This window comes from Pteropus alecto, unplaced genomic scaffold (assembly GCF_000325575.1).
Source record: "Pteropus alecto unplaced genomic scaffold, ASM32557v1 scaffold359, whole genome shotgun sequence".
In the NCBI taxonomy this organism is placed as follows: Eukaryota; Metazoa; Chordata; class Mammalia; order Chiroptera; family Pteropodidae; genus Pteropus; species Pteropus alecto.
This window is the reverse complement of record NW_006443119.1, coordinates 3247458-3270163: the sequence shown is the minus strand read 5'-3', so window position 1 is coordinate 3270163 and position 22706 is coordinate 3247458. Positions and strand designations below refer to the sequence as shown.

At 40.6% G+C, this 22706-nt stretch overlaps 1 protein-coding gene across 2 annotated transcripts in view; it reads right to left on the bottom strand.

Annotated features, from left to right (window-relative positions):
• The window catches only part of SLAMF1 (signaling lymphocytic activation molecule family member 1), a 35999-nt gene that overhangs the window by 11446 nt on the left and 1847 nt on the right, over positions 1–22706 (bottom strand). The window contains exons 2-4 of one of the 2 annotated variants that reach the window (XM_006922886.1): positions 16363–16698; positions 14157–14441; positions 3596–3694 (exon numbers count right to left, since the gene is read on the bottom strand). In XM_006922886.1, the coding sequence (XP_006922948.1) occupies positions 3596–3694; positions 14157–14441; positions 16363–16698 (720 nt within the window). The remainder of the gene's footprint in view (positions 1–3595; positions 3695–14156; positions 14442–16362; positions 16699–22706) is intronic. The other variant, XM_006922887.1, reaches the window with a different exon arrangement.

Genomic DNA, 22706 nt, shown 5'->3' with positions numbered 1-22706 from the left:
AATGCATTCTTGTAACAAAAATTAAGAGTAAAAAATATAGAGTAAAAAAATATGTCCTCTCCCCCATTAACCAATGCAATTTCATTCTCAGAAGTAATCACTTGTGACAGTTTGACATATATTCTTCCAGACCAGCTCTATGCAATAGAACTTTCTGTGATAATGGAAATGTTCCATGTCTGTAGTCTCATATGATAGCCACAGGCCACAGATGGCTATTGAGCACTTGAACTGTGGGTAATGCAACTGAGAAACTAAATTTTAAATTTGGCTTCATTCTAATTAATTTAAAATTTAAAAGCTACAGGTGGCTAGTGACGACCATATGCGACAGTGTTTCCTAGACATTTGTTGTACTTATACAGATTTATTTAATGTAAATAAGGTCATTCTATACACACTTCTTTGTAATTTGACCTTTTCACTTAAAATGTGTTGAAGAGGTTTTCTACATATCTCATTCTTTCTAATATTTCATAGTATTCTTTGTGTGCATCATGTAGCAGTAAGAAGGATAGAGGGAAAGTAACAAACTAAAACATGGAGGCCTATTTTGGGACAATTACAAAGTCCAGGCAGAAGCAATGGTGATCCATCCCAGAGGGAATCACATTAAGTCTTTAGGGTACACTTATTTTAACACTAATGAATGTATCCTCTTAAAAAACTAGAAGCATGTCTCTGAGGGAATAGCACTTAGGGGAGGTATAGTTTTCTTTAAAAGTATGTATGTTTGTATGTGGTGAGGGTGGTGAACCATGTAGCATGAGGGTATGATCCTAAGGATGGAAATGATGGGCAGCCACTAGGGAAACTCTAAGAATTCAAAAAATGTCAAGGTAGGATTTTCTTATGTGGGTCTGGGCATAGAGTACTTGGTGGTTCCAACTTCACTTTTTTGGTCAAGGGTGATGCTGGTTAAGGAGTGTGTGTGTGTGTGTGTGTGTGTGTGTGTGTGTGTGTGTGTAGAGTGGAGGTTAAGGGTTGGGGTGATCAGAAGAGGTAACAGAGGAGGTGCAAGTTAGTTCTGTGAAATACATCCTTTGAGTTCAAATCCACAAGTGTTTGCAAAGTTAGAGGCACCCGCCCAGCACTGGAGGGGAACAAATAGAGAAGAGACCCCAGTCTTTAAGGACAACCAGTCTTACAGGCCAGCTCGAGGCTGAAATTTAGAATTAGGACAGTCCTAAATGGTCAGACAAATGGAAAAAGTAAGTCTGAACGTTGTTTCTCAAAAAGGCCACTGGATGACGATCATTTAGTATCTTATTTTGTTCCCAGTGCAAGGTTTTCAGGAGCCAGCTCAATGTAACTGAAAGTCAGTGATGCTTTCCTGTCTAATGAAAATGGTCTTAGAATTAGGGCATCTACATTCTAGCCCTTATTAACTGTGTGACATTAGACAAACATGGCATCTACATGGGTCTCTTCTATTATAACTGTAAAATGAATATGCAGACTATCTAATGTCCTTTTCAACTCTCACCTAAAGCATAAAATTGTTATGTTACCATGACTTTAAGTATTTTAAATCTTTAAAACTTTAAAATTGGTATCGTTCCTAGATGTTTCTCGTGCTGCCCTCTACTGGCCATTGGACTTAAACACCTACATTAAGAGATTTGTCTATATATGTGTGTACGTATGTTTGTATGTATGTGTGTGTGTATGTATGTATGTATATATGTATGTACATATGTATGTATGTACCTACCTACCATCTAGCCACAAAAGCCACTGTGTTCTGTGATTTCTGTGTGTGGACTCATGGATCCGCCCACAACAATACCACAAAGTACATATTATCTTCATTTTGCAGAGGAGAGGTTGAGTCATTTATTTGGTCAGCTTGTCACTGGCAAAGCTTGTCAGTGGCAAAGTCTGCATTTAAAGTATGTTTGTCTAATCCCAAAGCCCATGCTCTTAAACAATGTATTCTAGATGTGAAATTGCCAGAGTCCGTTTGAAAGTCTTCAGAGTATGGCTGCATTCTGGAGATGACACCATTAGAAACTGCCAACAAAATCTTTTGAGCAGAGTCCTTGGAGGGTACAGAAACTGAGGGTAGTTTTTTTTCCAGAGGTTTGAGGAAAGGTTTTTGTGTTCCTGACTTTCAAGGAATATATAGTGACTAGAGACCAGGATGAGTATGTGTGTTGGGGAAGGTGGTAGGGAAGTGTAGTGGGATGAGGAGTACTAGTCCCTTCAGAGCACAACTACATGATGAGCAGAATGTAGCTGAGGAAAGAATGTGGGTCAGGGTCTCAGCACATTCCACTAACTAGGTTAACGTAGGCACATTAATCTCTGTTTTCTTAACTCTGGTGTTTCACTGTTTCCTTATTATCTAAGCCAAATGTGGCTGTCCTGCCCCATCCTCTTAGACTGTCCTCATGATTTCTATCTGAATCACCCAGCCCTCTATCTCCTCCCCAGCCACCTCTTAGATGGAGGAAATGAGACAAAAATAGGCAGCTGTGCTATGATCTAGATTTTCTTATATAAGCAAAACCAACATCTGAGTGCTGAGGTAAGGGCTTTTCTGAGAAGGTCTCATGTGTAGAGAATGAGATTGGCCATCAGCTTGGTGGCATGAGGATCCAGTTCTCTCCTCACCATAGGCAGGCCAGCCCAGGATCTGTCCTGGTCTTGGAGCAGGACTTTCTGACTCTAGTGTGGGCAGATGAGTAAAGTGTACTGAGGGGAGCACGCTGCCCTGAGATATTGAATCACAGGACAATTGGAGGAGAGGCCAGGAGAAACTACTTCTAGGCACTGAAACCTCAAGGGAATAATTGCAGTTTAATTGTTTAAGTCTACTGTGGGTGACTTCCTATACTATTTGGTTGAGCTTTAAGCAACTTTATGAGTTGCACACTTCTCCAAGACGAGTCAGAATTTGTGCTAACATCTTAGTAAAGAGTGTTTCCTCTGCTGTCTTCTGATGACTTGTCAGCTTTCCTAGTGGAACACACCCTGGTAGTCTGGAGACATAGTTACAATTCTGATTCCCTCGCCAACCAGCTGGGCGACTTCACACAATTCACTTAGCTTCTCTTTGCCTCTATTAGGCCATTGCTAAGTCACATAGAAACAACTATTCTGCTTCTCTCAGAGGGATATCATAAGGATAAAGATAAATTATAGAAAGGTTTCAACCCTTAAGTGAAAACATCTTATTATAATGTCCTTTTATTAGTCAGTAATTATAACATTTCTAGGATGAGATCAGAGTCTTCTGAATTCTGCTTTTGCTGGATGTTGTCAAGCCTCTTGTCTGGACCTCTTCAACATCCTGTACATACTTCTACTGTGTTGCTTGTCATATTGAATTTAAATTATCTTTGCACTGTCTCTCATATTAGATACCTATGGCTCATCTCTCCTTTTTATCCCCATAGCCCAATATAGAGGATCAAGACATTTTGAATTAGGCTCAATTGAACAAGTTTCCAGGATATGTTTATATACTGTTTTTGCAAAGGTGCTCCCTGCAGAAAGCTGAAGTGGAGATAGCAAGTTGGTGCTTGTGGTGAGAGGTCCCCTGCTTACCACAGAGAGTCTGATAAGCATCTCTTTACTGTCAGACACCTACCTCTTCTTCTCAACAGTAGTATTACCACTTGGAGAATCATGATGACACCAATGATGCCCCCTAAGAACAGCCCAGCATACAGTCCCCAAAGTCTTGATACTGAAAAAAAAGTCAAAGGGCAATCTCAAATGTACTGTGAGTGTAAAAACATCCTACTCAGAAATGGGGAAAATAAACTTAAGCCTTGTGTTCTCTTTCTGCATTCTCTTTCAAGGGAGACGTTCATTTTCTGGGGTTTAGAGATCAGCTTTAGACAACTGAAGATTTCCATACCTGTTTTCTTTTCATCATTTCTCTTATTATATTTGACTTTCATATTCTCAATTTCTGTAAAGGCTTTTCTGTTCAAATGTTTCATTTTTATTTCAACTACCACAACACATGTCTAAAATCAAACTTATCTTTATCTCTCCTAAGTTAACCTCTCTGTCCAGTTTCCTATTTTTAAATCTCTAGTGTGTTCTGTATCCACTTTGGTAAAGAGAACATGATGGCTCCATGTGCTGTCCCCCATACTCCTACACTATTCTCATGGGACACTGGAAGGAAGAAAAAAATCTACTTTTGTTTTTTTAAAAATAAACGTAATAGTGCTATTATTGTCTGTCCATGCAAATAGATCTATTGAACCCATTAGACCTGAACTGAAAGAAAAGCATGTAGTTTTTCTCTCATTCTCATGTTAATATTTGCTCTAGAACAGGAGTTCCCAAGCCCTGGGATGTAGAATGGTATGGGTCTGTGGCCTGTTAGGAGCTGGGCCACACAGCAGGAGATAAACGGCAGGCAAGCAAGCGAAGCTTCATGTATATTTGCAGCGGCTCCCCAGCGCTAGCATCACTGCCTCAACTCCACCTAGGATCATCAGGCATTAGGTTCTCATAGTAGAACCAGTCCCTGGTGCCAAAAATGTTGGGGACTGCTGCTCTAGAGCACCAATCACCCAGGCTCAAAAATCAGAGAGCCAATTTTTATTGCTTTCTCTTCTTTAACTGCTTTACCAAATCCTTCTGAACCAGAAGCAACACTTTGGAAAAACAATGATTGGGACCTATTGCCCCAGTAGATAAGACATTTAGCTTAATAAGATAATAACTGATGATTCTGAGCATTTACAATGGGCCAGGCATTTTTTTAGTGCATCACGTGTATTAATGTATTTAATTCTCACAACAAGGTAGGTACTCTCATTACTCTAATTTTGTGAATAAGAAAGCAGGTGTGGAGATCCTCAGGAACTGGAGTTTGGTCCAGGAGTAGAAACATGGCTGAATACTGAAGACAGATTTTTGGAACATCAAAGAGAGTTATAGGCTTGGGGTAAGTTACAACAGGGTAATGAACAGTAGAGGCCAACCTGAAGCACTGGGGTTCTATGTGAAGTAATAGCATTAAGGTTCTAAATAGTACACTACCAGGTGTTGACATTAATGTGTAAGTGTAACTTGTCAGGATGATTGTGGGATAAGCCTACGTTGAAGCTGCGGTGAATTTATTTGAAAGAAGTTGAGAGGAAGGAGTAAATAGGTTACAAAGGAGTACAGTGCTTCCAGGCACAATTCGGATATCTACAGAGTCTGGCCAAAGATACAGACTGCAGTCTCAATGAATTGAATTGATAAAAGGCATTCCACTGAGATCCAGTGGGCCTTCAGCTAACCTGATAGCTAACCAGAAATCATCTCCCGATTTTAAAAAGATTCTTGTTTTATTAGGACTTTCAGACATAGAGTCATACCAAGGAATCTTATTAATCTGGCTTTGCGAACATCTTGATTATAGAGTCTCTTTCCCCAATTAAACGTGTTTTGACCCTTCCAGATACCAACTTCAGCAGACAGTCACATGACCTGATGAAAAAGCTAGGGGACAAACAGATAGTTGCAATAAGACTCCTGAATTTAAATAAAATATGAAATTTGAGCATGAAATCACTGCCAAGTCTCAGAGCAACTCCACTCTGAAAGACTTTTCTGAATGGCTTATGGTTGCTGAGAACCTTCTGTGCAGGTGTGTGCATTTGTGCATGCATGTGTCTGAGAGAGAGTGAGTGAAAGATTATTAGGGCTTACGTTTGCAACACTAGGGACCTGTGGTGAAACCTTCCAAATCTAAAGATAAGAAGCGGCAGCAGCAGCCTAAGCACGACCACGTCTTCTCAGCCTACGGAAGTGACCAGCAATTGTTATAGTAGCCCCTCCTCTTTTGAGGCTATTTCCTCTTTCTTTTTCCCTAATATATTTAGGGGACTTCCTAAAACAACAGTTACTTTAAGAACAAACTCTCCAAACATTCAAATCATTTTAAAAGGTAGTATTTCTCTCAAATTTCATTTAAGTTAAAAAATTTTTAAAAAACCAACAACCAAGGTGGTGCCTCTAAAACCGGAAAATAGCAGAAGACAAAACCGCATCAGTAATGCCTGCCAAGTGAACCTTTCTCCTGCCCCTGGGTCCTGATGCTGACAGCTCTGCCACCCACCTCCTCTCATAAACTAACAATGACTGGGCATATTACTGAGGCCCAGAAGACATAAAATAACTCCAGCCCTCTCTTTTCTAGGGTCTCAGAAAGATGTAAGCCATCTGCTACTTTTGTCCTATGATATAAATGACCAGCTTCTGCCAGTCCAACCAGATCTGAGAAGCAACCTGGACACAGTTCTGAAAGAGATTTCATAAAGTTTCATTGTCCTCCTAGTTCTCAGATATAAAGCAATATGAATCCACTGGAAGATTTAAATTACAGGACAATAGACTTTGTTAACCATAAAGGAACTCTAGCACTTATCTCATCCAACCCACTAACTTTGTGTTACGGAAACTGAGACTCAGAGAAGTGTCCCAGAAGAAAAGATGATGGCAGAGGTGGGTGAAGTGAGAACTGCAGACTTTGCAGTTTGTGATTTAGCCTGAGGAAGAGAGGGCCCCCACAAAGAAAGCAGTGGCAGGCTGGGATGCCTGGGAGGCCTGGAGAGTCAGAAGCTCTCTCGGTGCCGACTCATCCTTTTACCAACCTCCATCCAACACCTGCTGATTCCTGCTCCTGTGCTCTATCCCTTGGTCTTCCCCTGCTGCACCTTTAGCTGCCTACCAGGTCTGCCCAGCCTTGACCTTCAAGCCTGTCTTCCTTTCTGATACTTTTTCTCACCATTCTAGTTCTCTTTTTTCCCTCTCCCTTGGACTCTGCATCTTAGAACTTGAGTTGTGACATTATGTTTGCTGTGGAGACCATTCTCAGTGAAGGCATTTGCAGCCAGACAGATGGATTCAAATTATGGGTCTACCATTTGATAGCTCTCTGACCTCAGATAGGCTGCTCATACCCTCCAGGTCCAGATTCCTCATTTGCAAAATGAACATAACAATATTCAGTTCACAGAGTTGTTCTGATAAACCAATGAAAGAATGTATGGAAAGTGCCTGGATTCAGTATGTAGTGAATAAATGTTAAATCCTTCTGATGGCCACAATTTCTCAACTAGCTGCTAGGTTCTTGGAAGCCAGATACCATCTCTTTACATCTTTTGCAGCTCTCTTAGTATTTGGCATATATAGGTCCTTGGTAAATTTTTGTTGGTTGATTGAAAGGACAAGGAGATAGGTTTGATGTCAAGTCCAGAGGAGTTCCTTCACTGATGTCCAGAGATACTTCAGTCCCACCCTGTTATTTGCTTATGACTTATTTTCTCCATCTGGTTAGCAGGCCCAACTTTATATGCACTTGGTACTCACTTATTTGGTATTACTTTCTAATTATGATATATATATGGAAACTAAATGTCAGGGACTCTATGCCCTCAGGAATTTGAGTAAATATAGGGGGAAAAAAAGCTATTTTATGGCTTGTTGAGATCACGCTGCCCGGGATTTCTGTAATTTCTGGCAGTAACTTCCTTGTGATCCTCTGAGTCTTTGCTTCTGCTCTAGTCTGGGCTGTCCTGGGTACAAGGTTCAGTGCCCTCATCACTTTTCACACACACATGCACACCCCAAAACCCAAAACCTACACTAAGAATTTCATGGGTTTGAATCCTCTACTGTAGATATGAAGGGTCACAGGGAGCAGACTCCATCATAAACAGGCAGCTTTCCACCCACCATTGGACAGGCTCAGAGCTTGTCTTTCTCTTCCTTTATCTACATTAGCAATGTGTTCCTCCTTCCTCATACAGAACCATCTAGCCCACTGCCAGGTTCTTTGTGTGTGTGTGGTGGTGGGGGGCGGGGGGGAAGGACGTCTCATTTTCTGCCCTCTAACATTTATTAAGGTATTATCCTAAACAAACACTGTTTTCTACCAAAGAGGAATTCTAATAGCAGTTTTAATATGATAATATTTTTCTACCTAGGAAAGTATAGAAGTCCCACCTAGATTGTAAATTCCTGGAAATCAGACCTTATGCTTTATTGGCATCTCCCATTCCATCCAATACAATGTAGGGCAGGGGGGCACTCAATATACACATGAAGAACTAAGTTAGAGGCCATAGAATAAAGCTGGGAGAAGACTGTCATGTACCTTTTTCTTAAGAGTTATCAGAGTGCTAAATATGAGAAGGTCTCAGAAGGAATGCAGCATCACCTTCTGAATGGCCCAGGGCAGCAGTAGAAGGAAATGAGCAGTGACCTACTTGAGATCTGCTTTATAATAACAACATGGAACCAGGAGGAAAGCATGTGTCTTGCTGTCAGCACCACCTGTGTTCTCATTTTCAAACCACTATTTCCTGTGGCAGAAACTCCAGCTCTCCCTCTTTTTGCTCAGAAATGGCGTAAGGCCTCTCGGGATATCTACGCTCAGAAGTCAGACAGAGGCTGTTCTGCTGTTCTAGGGTCCGCAGGCCTCATTCTTCACTCACAAAGAAAGCCTATTTGAACCATCTTAAACAGCAAGTTTGGTAACTCTCGCCCCTACCACCACGTGCACCCCCAGCTTCTTAGAGATTGCTGAACAGTCTGATTGAGAACTCCTGTGCCCTGATGTACTTATAAAGAGTACTATGCACAAGTCTCCACCATTTGGTCCTCTACTTCAGGGGTCCCCAACCCCTGGGCCACAGGCTGGTACCAGTTTGTGGTCTGTTAGGAACTGGGCCGCATGCCAGGAGGTGAGCAAGTAAAGCTTCATCTGTATTTGCAGCCGTTCCCTAGCACTAGCATCACCACTTCAGCTCCACCTCAGATCATTAGGCATTAAATTCTCATAAGAGCACTGGTACCTGGTGCCAAAAGGTTGGGGACCTCTGCTCTACTCTATTGGCTGTGGTTTAAATATGATAACTTGGCATATAGCCAAGCCTCCAAGAAAATGATGGAGGGCCTTTTTTCAGTCTCTGAAGTTCTGCTGCCACAGAAACACAAAAGCTCCTCTCTCTCCTCAAGTTCCCAAACCTTAATCTTTAAGGGAGATAAGGAAAAAAACAAAAATGAATCTGAGAAACAAATGTATTTTGCCCCAGGTGATACTAAGATACTAATGTAACGGTCTGAGAATGCTAGATCTCTTTCCTGCCTTTCATGTGGTTCTGTCAGCAAGGCTGCCTGCACCATGTACATCTACTTGAAGAAGTCAACCATCTTAAAGAGATACCTTCTTGGTTGTGGTGATTTTCACTCAGAATTGGGGGTGGGGAAAGGATGCTTACAAACCATGTACTAATTTAAGATCTGTGACCAGCCAAGTAAAACATTTTACAGAGTTCACAGCTTCCAGAAAAATCCCTTACACCCGCCTATCCTACCTAGCACTGTGTTGCAGAAGCTACTAGTTGTGCCCTGAGTACCATTTCCCTCATTCCTCCACAGACAAGTCTTGTCCAGTCACATGGCTGCCCAGATAAGGACCACATTTCTCAGTTTCCCTTCTAGCAGGTATGACCATGTGACAAGGCTCTGGCCCATGAGAGCCAGGTTCCATCCTTCCACCAATGTTGTCATGCTTGCTGAATTAGGAGTAACATGGAGAGGGATCAACCCTTGTGCATGAAACATCTAGGTGACTCTGTAACGGTGGAAGCTCCCTGTTTGAAGAAATGGCCTTGATAGAAAGGGAAAGCCCCAGGAGCTCACTGGCAGTGTGTCCGTTTTTTCTTCCACTGAGCTTGCTGAGCCAGCTTTTTGCCAATCTACTGAACAGGGTCCTCTTTTCAAGATGAGCCTCCAGGGGCTTTCCCCTTTCAGTTAACTCATTTAAGGTTTTGTATTATTTATGCTAGCATAGACATAAATGTTTCAGAACATGGTCATGTAGGACTGCAGCAAGTCACACTACCCAGTGTTGACCCACATCAACATGCTTTGCATCACCTAGTGAGAGTACTTTGTAGCACCCCAGGATTTGGACTTTGCAATAAAGATGCTTCATAATGATAGATATTAAGGTGTTTCTTACTGTAAAACACAGAGATGGCAATTAAAATAAGAATGAATATATTACTGAGAGCTTGGACAAATGTCATTAGAAAATAAGATTCTAAGGAACATATATGTTCTGTAAGTATAAGTGAGTTCTGCGAAGAGACAGTACTGACATCATATTTGGTTTAACTACATCATTAACCACTTTGAATTTTTCAATAATGAAAGTAAAAAATGTCTTTAAATTATTGTCTTCATTATAGATGGTGAAGTGATCTCTAATAAACCCTCAAACCTCACCATTTCATCCCATGGCTGGAATTTCCCTTGTCTGAAGTCTTTGGTAAAGTACTACTGCCTTGGCTTAGGCCCCATCATCTCTTGACGGATTACTTCAATAATGGCCCCTCCCCATAACTAGTTTCTCTTTCTTTTTCTTCTTTTCTGCCTCAGTCTATTTTCCACACCACTAAATTTCATCTGTGAAATGCAAAGCTGATCATGTTACTCTTCTTAAACTCTACAATAGTTTCCCTTACAGAATAATATAGAACAAGATGCAGCTGTATCTACTTTTCCCTCTGACTGAAATGTCTTTCTTTTATCTGCTTAAGTAATTTCTATTTACTCTTCAAAACCCAGTTTATGTCACGTCTTCTGTGATGTTCTCTCTGATTCCCTGAGACAGTGCTAATCATTCCCCCTTTTTTTGTTACCTTGCACACACCTCTGTTTTTCACTTATTATACTATGCAATTTAGGAAAATTAGTTACTTACAGAACTATCTCCTTCCTTAAGGGTAAAGATCACACATTTTTTTGTTTCTGTGTTCTCATCACTTAACACAATGTTGGAACATAGGAGAAACAGTATTTTTAGAATGAATAGTATTGATTTGCAAACACAAATCAATGAATTAAAACTGTTTTTTGTATTTAGGCAACCTGGTGTATTGGGAATAGCATGCCACAAACCAGCTGTGTGACTGGTTTTGACATGCTGTGGTTCCCCATCTCTGGAGGCAGAGGAGGGGATCTCTACTTGTGTTATGGGTTGAATTGTGTTTCCCCAAAAGTTCATATGTTGAAGTCCTTAGAATGTGGAGACAAGATCTTATAGAAATAATCACGTTAAAATGAAGTCATTAGGGTGGTTTTATGGTTTGAATTTTGTCCCCCAAAATCCATAAGTTAAAAGTTCTCACCCCCAGGATCTCAGAATGTAAACATATTTGGAGGTAGGGTCTTAAAGAAGATGATTAAGTTAAAATGAAGCCATTGGGGTGGGCCCAAACCTAATCTTACTGATGTTATTATAAGAAGAGGAAATCTGGATACACAAAGAGACGCCAGGGATGTGCATGCGCAGAGGAGAGATCACATGAAGACACAGCAAGAAGGCGGCCATCTAGAAGTCAAGAAGAGGAACCTTAGAAAAAACAACCTTACTAACACCTTGATTTTGGACTTCTAGCCTCCTGAATTGTGAGAAAATAAATTTACATTATTAAGCTTCCCAGTCTGTGGTATTTTGTATAGGATTCCTAGAAAACTAATTAAAGGTGGGTTCTAATCCAATATGACTGGTGTCCTTAAAAGAAGAAGAATTAAGATAGAGATACACGTGGAGGGAAGACAACGTGAAGAGATATAAGACAGTCATCTATAAGCCAAGGAGAGTTCTGCAACAAATACATCCTCCCAGCCCTCAGAAAAAACAACCCTGCCAGGACCTTGATCTTGGACTTCCAGCCTCCAGAACTGTGAGAATACATTTCCATTGTTTAAGACACCAGTTTGTGATACTTTGTTACAGCAGCCCAAGCAAACTAATACACCTTCACCTTGGTAACACATTATTAGCATTTCTTATTAACGTATGTACCAATTGAATTATAGGATATGGACTCTTTGCTAGCTCACCCTTTCAATTTTACAGATGATAAAGCAGAGCCCCAAGAAAGTGAAATGGCTGCCCCATGTTAAGTAGCTCTCAATGACTGAGCTGAGACCCTGCAAGGGCTTTTCCTATGGCACCATGTTTCTGTTTCTTCTGTCTCTCCACAGCTCCCAGAAGTCTGTTTCATACTCATTAAATCTGGTTCGTACTAATGCATACTTTGTCCTCAAAGTAGCTTAGATAGATAAGAGCATCTTCCTATTTCTTTAGAGAATCCTGAGCCATGTACTAGAGTATAAGCTTTATGGCCTGCCAAGACTTTGGAATACACTGAAAAAATTCTTGTTAAATCACAAGAAGCATGGAGCAAGAAGCACGCTTCATTGATAAGCATGAAGAGAGTTCTCCCTCTTTTTGGAGATAGGCTATGGTAAAATATTTGATGCCCTGCCTTAACTCTAGGAGGACTACTACAACCAGAAGGGACTGTGCTAGGGTAAGGACTACTACTTCCTCAGCCCAAGAAAAACAACGACACACTGTTATCATAATTTATAAGGCATTTTAAGTGTATTATCTCTTCCACTAGTATCTATAAGAATGCCAGTATCAGACAACTCAGCTCTGTCACTTGCTCTGTGTGTGACCTTTTTATATTTTTATTTCCTCATCTGTAAAGTGGGGATACTAATACTACTTAGTTGCTGTGAGGATTAAGTGAGATACCACCTCACTAGCACATACAAAACAATGAAGACCTGTCAGTTATTATTTTAGAGAAATAACCTGTCTTAGGTTAAGCAACTTATCCTTATAAGTAAAAGGGGCATCATTGGATCTAGGGCCTCTGGGGTCACATTCTATAAACTCTAAACTATGCAACAGCACTTTCTGGGTCCTGCCAGCATGTTCTGAATGACTATGGGCAAGGAGAGAGATCTGAACTGGGGGGTAGCTTCAGAATGTACTTCGTGTGCAAGGTGGGCAAGCAGCCAGGTACATCTAGTAGGCGGACAGATAGTGGACTCTGACATTAATGGCTGGGGGAGGCAACATACAGTGGGTTACATTAATCAAAGAATTCTCAGATGCAGACTGGAGACCAGGTGAGATTTTCCCAGCAGTCTATCTGGGAATACCTCAGGGAAGTCTCTGACTGGAAGTCCTATGCTGATGGGCATAACTTGGCTAGATTCCCTCATCCTGCCATCTCTGGTCATCTGGAAATTCCTCCATATATACACTGATATACGCTGTGGGCAGGAGTCTTCTTGGAGACTCCCAGTGGATCCAGAGAGGAGAATGTTAGGGCATGAGTAATGCCTTGCAGGGCCAGCACACTTGTTCTTCTGTCTCTGAACATAGCTGAGGCATGGACACAAAATCTGTTGGTCTATCTTGTTTCCAACCTCAAGTGGTCGACAGGTTTACTTAATCAGCACTCTATTCCTTTTCATAACAGAATAATGATGCTTTTCTTTCTAGAAAAAGAGCAGTCAAAGATCTAGGTGCTGACTCTACTATTTATAAGTTGAGGAGGTACTTAAATGCCATGAGATTCAAGTTCCTCATCTGTAAAATGAGGATGATAATAACACTTATCTGGTAAGGTTATTGTGAGGATCAAAAGAGATTATATAGTTGAAAGTGCTTTGCCAATAATAAAGTACTATACCATTTATCATTATTCCCAAACTTCCCAGTCTATGTCTTCATCAGAGAGCTGACTCCCTGGGTCCTCTAATTGGCTATGGGATCCATAGTCCATTCTGTAAAATGTGGTCCTCCATTGTATCCTGCTTTTTATTACTGAGCAAATGTTTCATGTCTTATCTTTACAACAGGTTCCCAGAGAGCAGAGATCATATGTCACATCTATCCCCAATTTCCTATAGCCTAGGTGATCGATCCATACTTATTAATGGTATAGACTGTCTCACCATTAGTGGAGCAGGGATGCGAGAGTCAGGACCTGCTACCCACAACCCCTCACCCAGCCACCCCTGCAGACTGGATCCAAAGCAAGAGGAGAGAAGAAGGATCACAACTTGGAGACCTGGGCTCTGGGTCTGCCTTTATCATTTCTTATTAGTTTCCTCAACTGTGAACTGAGCATAATAATGCCACCCTGGTCGTTATGAGTAGAGAGTACTCCCTGAATGCACATGGGAAGTTTTTGAAAACTATAGAAAAGATGTAAAGTGTTGTTACCAAGGTGAACGCCATAGCTATGGAAACAGAATGATTGGTCCAGGTTAGTGCATCATTAATGTGATGCACTAGCCACCATCAGGGCACTCACCTGGGGAATATGACTTGCACTGGGACCATGGAGTGAAGGTCCTGGAGCGGTTGCTGATGGGATTGCTTGCAGTGCAGCTGTAGATATTGTTGGCATGCTGAGGGCCGAGGGTGAGATACAGAATGGCAGAGTCATTTGCTAGGCTCAGCGGGTGGGTATTTGTCTTCTCGAACCAGCTGTAAGCCACTTTGTCCCCTTTCTCTACCATGCAGGCCAACATCAAGCTGCAATTCTCATTCTCTTGAGTCCAGTTCAGCACCTTAATTTCCGGAGTGGAGATCTGCTCTGTCAGGAGGGGGAGGAAGGGAGCCATCACTGAAATGAACCCCTTGAAATTCTGACTTGACAATTTTGTTAGAAGAAAATGTGGCCTAATAGCATTTTTCCTCCTCCTGGATCTGCAGTGTGATTTATTTCTAGTGGGGATCTACTGCTCTGCACCATTTCTCTCTTCCCATATACTCCTTTCCTGGACCACCTTGGAATAAAATAGAAAAGAAAAAAATTGGCTTTTTAGTTCCCTCCTACGGATACTGTTGGGGGTCTCCTTGCCTCTCCTGATGTTGCTGATGTGCGTTGCTCACGTATATTCTATCCAAGGAGTTTGCTGTCAGTGTATCCTCCATGGGTTTAATTGGCGTTTGTGAAAGTACTACCTCCTAAAACTAAAAGAATGACTTTTTAGTGGTGTGACTTTATTGTGTGTGTGTGTGTGTGTGTGTGCACGTGCACGCACATGCTTTAGTGAAGTAGGGATAGCCACAGGCCTCATTAACCTATCTCACGCTAATGCCATGAAATAGGCAAGATAAAGGGAAATGTTTATCTATTGAGCAACTACTATTGGACAGGCACAATGCTGGAACTTTATATCCACCATCTTCCTTAATCTTCTCAAAAATGTTCTCAACGATTACTACCCTAGTTATAATTATTCCCATTTTTTAAATGAGGAAACTACGTCCTAGAGAAGTGGAGTATCTTATATAATTTTACTCAGCTTCTAAGCAGCTGAGCTGAGATTTGAACCTAGATCTGTCTGACTCAAAAATACAGCCTCTTTCTTTGACTTGATAAAAATATCATAGTTGCAGAGGCCATATTTTCCAAGGGAAGAATTTGATCACAAAATGTGACAAGATGTCACAAAGGCAGTGAATAGTTCTGGAAAATGCATAATGTGCAATCTCCATGCTCAGGGCAGCCCTGAACCAGGGCCACCAGTGGAGTGATCAGGTACCTGCTGGAGGGCTGGAGGAATTCTGCATACACTCTTTGGAGGGAAGGGAATGCTAGGGGCAGAGAAAGGATGGGAAGGGTATTGCTGTCTCTCCTGTAGGTGCCTGAGGATTTTAAAGTAATGCTGTGTGGGTGGAGCTCCCTGTACCATCCTCAGAGATAGGAAAGCCACTGTAAAGAAGCAGGGCAGCCCTCATGGTGGTCAGGATCCCTGGGAATTCAAGGGAGCCTCTGGGCCTAAGAGACACAAAGTGGATGCATTCGAGAGGGGCTGGCATTAAAAAGGCTCGAAAAAGCACTGGCTTCACCAAAAAAACAAATCTAGGATTCAGGTGGACCTAGGTTCTAGTTTAAGTTCTGCAGCTAAGCAACTTTATAACTAGAGCCTTTGTTTCAATGAGAAAAAAGTGCCTTTCCCCCAGGAAGATGTCATGCGATGATAGGGCACAGGGCTTGGTGAGTGGTGTGTGGGCACAGGGCTCGGCGAGTGGTGTGTGGGCTAAGTTTCAGCTCTCCTTCTCTCAGGACCCCTAAATACAGTGAATCACCCACACAGATATGTGGAAGCATGTACAAACCCTTTTTGAATTTCAATGTCATCTATGAAAGAAAGTGGTATTCAAACTCTTAAAAAATCATTAAGAAACTTTTTTTCAAAAAAAAATCTTATTTGCAAATTGAGACTTTTGGGGCTCCAGGTCCTCTAGCCCACAGGCAGCTGGGCACCTTTCCTTTGGGAAATGAGTGACTACTGCTAATCAGCTACCACCAACATGCTATTTGGACAAAAAAGATTTGTGAACCTCTAAAATTTCCTCCTGAAAAACAGTTTAAATACCCCCGGACTAGGTGACCTCTCAAGTTGCTTCCAATACTGGATACTCTTTGCTTATGTGAGAGGCCTAAGTTCTTAGTCAAAGGACAATCTTGACCTTACATTGTGGACTGGGGAAGCCATCATTATTACCATAGAGGCTCAGCTGCAAGCAAAAGTGCTGGACTGAAACATTTTCTTCCAGGGTCATAAAGTACCAGCCTTCATCTTCCTTCTTGCTTTCCAGAATTCCCAGACTCAGGTTTTCCAGATGAAATTTATAGCCATTTTCTACATAGTGTGGAGAGACCTTTTTGGGCAAATCAAGAGATACAATTTTCTTCTTGATGTTTTCTCCCTGTGATTTTGCCATTGTGACAATGATGTGGATGCTCTTGTTCGTGTTCCTTATCCCTTCAGATGTCAGGGGAAGCAGCACACTGCTTCCCAACTGCCCAGGGATCACCGGGCAATCCATCGAGCTCTCACCTGTGGGAGGAAGAAGACAGTTCCTTATTATGGGGCCCTTTGAGAATTGTATCCTGTCTGTGGATCAGGAATGACAGACTGGAGGCTCTTCCTCTTCCTCTTGGGCCATCCCTGGGCTTGCCAGGTCTTGGTGGTCTATAACATTGTCATGAGGATTCTACTGTATTCTCAATATTTCAAAAATCCTAATGGAAATCTTAAAGTTACTTATAGAATTATATATGCTAACTAGGACACTGGGTTTCTTTAATCTGGGAGAGAATTCTATCAACTCAGATTTATAGTTAAGGCATGTAAGACATAGAGAAGTTAAACGACTTCCCTAAAATTAAATAACTGGTAACTGAAATAGAATTAAAATCTGTTAATTCTTGGATCAGATTTCTTATCACTATATACTATGAAGGATGAAGAGCAACTAAAACTGATTTTGAGCTTATGAGCCTAGGAGACCAAGGTTACAGAAGCATCAATTCAGATAATGAGGAAAGAGAAGTGTGTAATCAGGGAAGTTCTGAACCCAGTATTCAAGCCCTCAAAACAGCTGTAGGAAGTTAATAATGTTGAGAGTGAGAAATAATTTTATTTTTCTTTTTCAAAAATGCTGAGTCAATAACAACAACAACAAAAACCTATCAAACCACTATAAGGGATCCTACTGCTGATTATTTAACACCTCTTCTCTCCTCAAACCCACAACCTCAGATGATGATCCTGCTTCTCATTTCACTGAAGAAGCAGAAGAAACAAGAAGAGAACTTCCATTAATTATCACCACAAAATCAACCTACCTACTTGGATGGATCGTCTATTTGTGCCTCCTCCTTTATGGAGCCCTCACATACTTCAAGGCTTTACTCCTGCACTAGCCCTTGCCTCTTGCATCGTCAGCTTTATTACGGTATGATACATTGTGGGCTGTTTCTCTCAACATGCAATATACTAACATGTATTTTCTTTCATCTCAAAAAACCCTCTCTTGATCCCAGGTATATCTCTAGCCACCTCCCCATTTCTCTGTTTTCCTTTATCACAAAGTTTTTTTCAGGTGCATTTATCTTTTCTGTCTCTGTTACCTGATCCATTTTTCCTTGCACCCACTCTGAACAGACATTTATCCCTACTGCTCACTGGAACCACTCTTGTTAGGGTCATGATGTACTCCATGATATCAAGTCAATTCTCCATCTGCATCTTGCTTTCTCAGAAGATTCTAACATGGTTCATCATTCCCTCTTTGAAACACTTCTTTTGGTCCCTGGAAGACCACACTGTCTTAGTTTTCTTTCTATTTTATTGGCTACTCCTTCTCAGTCTACTTGACTAGAATCTTCTGCTCTTAAAGACATTGAAGCATCTCAGGACTCAGTACTCAGACCTCTTCTCTTTCCTAGCCATATTCATTCAGTTGCATAGTTCAGCATATTTCTGGAATGCTTATAGAGATATATCTCCTACTCAAACCCTTCACTGCACTTACTCCTCAGTATCTGGAGGTCTAAAGAGCATCCCTTAGCAAATGAACTCTTGATCCCATAGCCCTTTCTGCAAACAATATCAAAATTCCCCCAAATTTTCAGGCCAAAGCACTGCAATCATCCTTGACTTTTTTTCGTATGCCACATTCAATCTGTCAGCAAATCCTGTTGCCTCTGCTATCAAAATCCATCTGGTATTCAAAACTCGTTCGTTTCTACCACCATTATCACAGGCCTGGGTACTGCCATTTTCTTCCAACTAATCTCTTGTATCCTCACCATGGATGGGGCTATCTTTTAAAACTGTCCAGTTTTATCTCTCCTGCTTTTAAACTTCCAGGGCTTTCTAGAACCCATAGAATAAAAATCCGTAGTCCTCATTTTAGCTTCAAAGACTGAATAAGTAAGTCCCTGCTACTGCTTCTGTTCCATCTGCTGCCTGCTCTCTGCTCTCTAAACTGTGGTCACACCTGCTCCAACTACTCCATCATTCTTCAAGAGCATTCCCTGTTTAGAGCTTTTGTATTTGCTGTTCTCTCTCTCTTTTTCTTTGGAAATCTCTTCCTTTGTATATTTGGATAACTCATTCTCTCACTTTAAGTTTCTGTTAAAAAAATTATCTTCTCTGCGAAACCTGCTCTCACCACTTTTTCTAAAATAGCATCCCCCTTCTTGTTGCATTTACTGTCTGATGTTATATTGTACATTCATTTGTTTTATTTTTGTTTCCCTCACTAGAATGCAAACTCCTCAAGAGTAAGAATTTCATTTTTTTTCACTGTTTTGTCCCTAGGACCTACAACAGTGGTTGACACATAGTAGGCTTTTAATAAATATCTGTACAATTTATGAATGCTGAAAGCTATATTACCTGACTAAAATCTCTATTATTCAGCTTTTCCCAATATATTACAGATGTAATAAATGAACTTAACCATAAGCTAATGTTCATAAAAGAAGGATTCCATAACTCAGAGAGAGCACAGAATGTTCTTGTTGATAAGAAAGTCAGAAGAGAAAAATAAAACTATCTGCTTAAGTAATGAAGCAGACACAATTAACTTGTAATTAAGATGGGTTGTTGGAAAATTTGGCAATCTGATCAAAATGTTCCTAATACCAAAATACCCTGAAATCGTAAAGCTGTCCTGAAAAGAACCCAGTTAATATCAGACTAGAGATTCGGAGACTGGGAAAAAAATAGTCTCAATCACTCTAATCCTGGGCTAACGTTAGAGTGGTTGAGACTCATAATTATTAAGAAAAAGCGAGAAAGGCAATTAGAAATTTGTTCTTTTAAATTTACTATCAACTCTGAAAACAGAGTGCTCTCTTTGTTGCTTAATTGTTTAGACGATAAATGTTGGAGTTGGTGTTGGTGTTTTACAAAGATAATTTGGTAATCATGTTGGAAATTCTTCCAGCCACACTAATGAATGCCTGACTGTTCAGATAATGTGGTGCGTACAGTATCCAAAGAGTAACCTCTTGTATCCTGAACTTCAACTTCTCTATATAGAGGGATTATAGAAAATTGGAACCATATGTGCAAGTAGAAATGTTCTGTGGTGCATGAGTCCCCTGAAATTCTGTACAAAAAGTTGTTAGATAAGCAGACACACATTTTTCTGAGAGCACATCCATAAAGGTCATTTCTCAAAGGGATCTGAGGTTCAAAACAAGATTATCTGTTAATTTTTATACCAATTTTGATATGGATAAAAAAAGAAACAGAAATGATTCCCACTCTCACACCATAACTCTCCCCTCTCTGATATGTCTTCCATGTGCCCCTTCCTCCACCTAACCCAATCCCCATGCACTATGGTTACTTTCAGAACTTGGAATTGGTGGGAAGTGGGAGAAAGTGGGGATATAGGATGAGAGAGGGAGTAGAAAACAAACAAACAAACAAACAAATAAATAAATAAGTAAGAATATAGGAGGGGTAGAGGAAAAGAAAAGAGGGGGCAGATGAGATAGACAAGCTAAGTGGTTTGTGAACACTCAGTCATGGGAAGTGGAATCAAAACCTGGTTAGGAAGGGACCCTTACACCCCATAACCATATAAGAATGATGATGTAACAACTGAGTGTGTGTGAGTGGCTGGGAGACTTGAAATCATAGCCACCTAAGCACGAGCGGAAAAATAAGTGGGGACTTTAATGTGGTTCACAAAACCCTTCAAATGGAGTCTCTGCTCCTGAAACAAGCTGCTGCCTGATGAGTGTTTTCCAGTGGGTCTGTGATTCAGTCACCCCTGTTTACTGAAAAGGTTTGGAGGGAACATTGGTAGCCGTTAACACCAACTCACTTTCCTTCAAGGGTAATTCTACTTAGAAAGTAGAGTGAGTCACATGGGCTCATGGATATTTTCCTGAAATCAGTAGCATTTAGCCAACCCTTTCACAAGATGGGATTCTACCTAATGCTAGCAAGCCATCCCCCCACTCCCTGTCCCATACTTTCACATGTGCTTATAGCATGTTTCTACAGCATTTCTTTCAAGTAGAGAAGAGGCAGGACTTTTAGGCCTCACAGCTTTTATGGCAAATCTAGGCTGAAAAGGAAAAGATGACTTGCCTATAGGCTGCTTTTTAAACTATAGTCCCATCAGCCATCTTCCTATTCTCAGTCCTTGAAGCTGCTAGGTTTTGTATTTTAGAATATTTGCACTTACTGTTCCCCAGCCTAAAAGTCTGTTACCACCTTTTACTTGCCTGGCTAATGCCTTCCATCCTGCAGGTCTCTACCTCTGACCACCAGCTGAGATGAGGTTTCCCTGCCATGTGCTTCCAGTGCACTCTGCATCTCTCCTTCATATCACTCATCATGCTTTTTAACTCTGGTTCAGTGCCTGTTGTCCTCATTTAATTATAAGAGTAGAGACCGTGACTGTTGTGTTCACTGCTATAACCCTAACGCTCACTTGGGACAGGAGAAACTGAAAAAATCCTCGTTAGCCAAGAGAATAAAACCACTGAATGAGATAAATGAACAAATGACAACACAGAGTCTAAGTTCTCCTCTCTCCTAAATCAGAATATACTCTGCTTTATCTATATAACATCCCTAAGAGATATAATGTGGAGGGAAATAATGAGGACCCTTCTCTACATTTGGTTCCAGGTACAACAGACCACATACCATTTCCCCTGAACATTCACAACACTTCACCTCTGCATTTGTGCCTTCATCTCGAGTATTCTTTTCAAGTTCTATAAAAACCCAATCTACCAGATGTATATATTTGAAAGGTCATGCAAGAAACTTGTAACAGTAGTTGCCTCCAGCAAGGGGTATGGAAAGGAGATTTGTCTCCATTCTATACTCTTTTGTATTTTTGAAGTTTTATAGATGTACATGTGATACTCTTCCAATAAACAAACTAGTTACAAAAAATTAAATGAAAACTTACATGATTAAAGAAGTTTCTATATATTTTCCAAATTCCAGATCAAATACTTCCATATGTCCTGTACTTCCTTCTATGATTTTATCAACTTCTCTCATCTTTTGAAAATTTGTATACTTCAGTTCATTTCAACTCAGTTAAAATAAACTCATATGCTTTAACTATAGATAGCATATTCTAAGTTTTACCATGGGACCTGAATACAAATTTTAGTATTTCACCCCTCCCTAAACATAAGATCACCTACGTTTATTCATTGACACCTCTGGAATCAAGTCGTGTGACTATAGATAAATTGCCAAACTACTCTGTGGTTTTCTTTGCTCTTCTATAATGTGACAATATAATAATAATTATAATATAACAATAATCAACATACATCATAGAGTTGGCATGAGAATTAAATAATAATACACATAAAGCACTTAGAACAGTGCCTGGTATGCAGTACATACTATTATTACTCATCCAACAAACATTCATGGAAAAGCTCTCATGTACCAGACACTGTGTCACTTGCTGGGCAGAGACTGTGCTTGTTCATTTTGCTTCCTCCACACCTTGCACAGTGCCTGTCACATCATATATCTTTAATACATATTTGCTGCATGAGATTATCCAAGGTCAATCTATGTATAAAACTAAATAGCTCTGATGTTTTGATTTCCAGTCCAGAGTTGGAGACAGTAATGGTGATGGCATTATATCACGCTGTTAAAGCTTTCGAAAAACAGAAGTGCCTAGATCTATACCTTGGAATAAAATGAACCAGTGAACACACAAGTTTGGGCCAAGTCTAGAGCCCACACATTCACTTGTCCCTCGCCTCTCCCCCATGTGTGTAAAAGAGGTGGAGAGGACCTGCATAAAAGAATAAAAAATCCCATTGGGGTAGATTCATCAATTGTAAAAAATGTGCCACTCTGGTGGGGAATGCTGATAATAGGGGAGCCTTTGCGTGTGTGAGGGTAGGGGGAAATCTCTGTACTTTCCACTCAATTTTGTTGTAAACCCAGAACTGTTCTAAAATTAATCCTATTTTTAAAATAATACCATTGGGGAAATGGAGAATTCATTTTATTTAAGGAAAGAACATGCGGACTTTTTTTTTTTT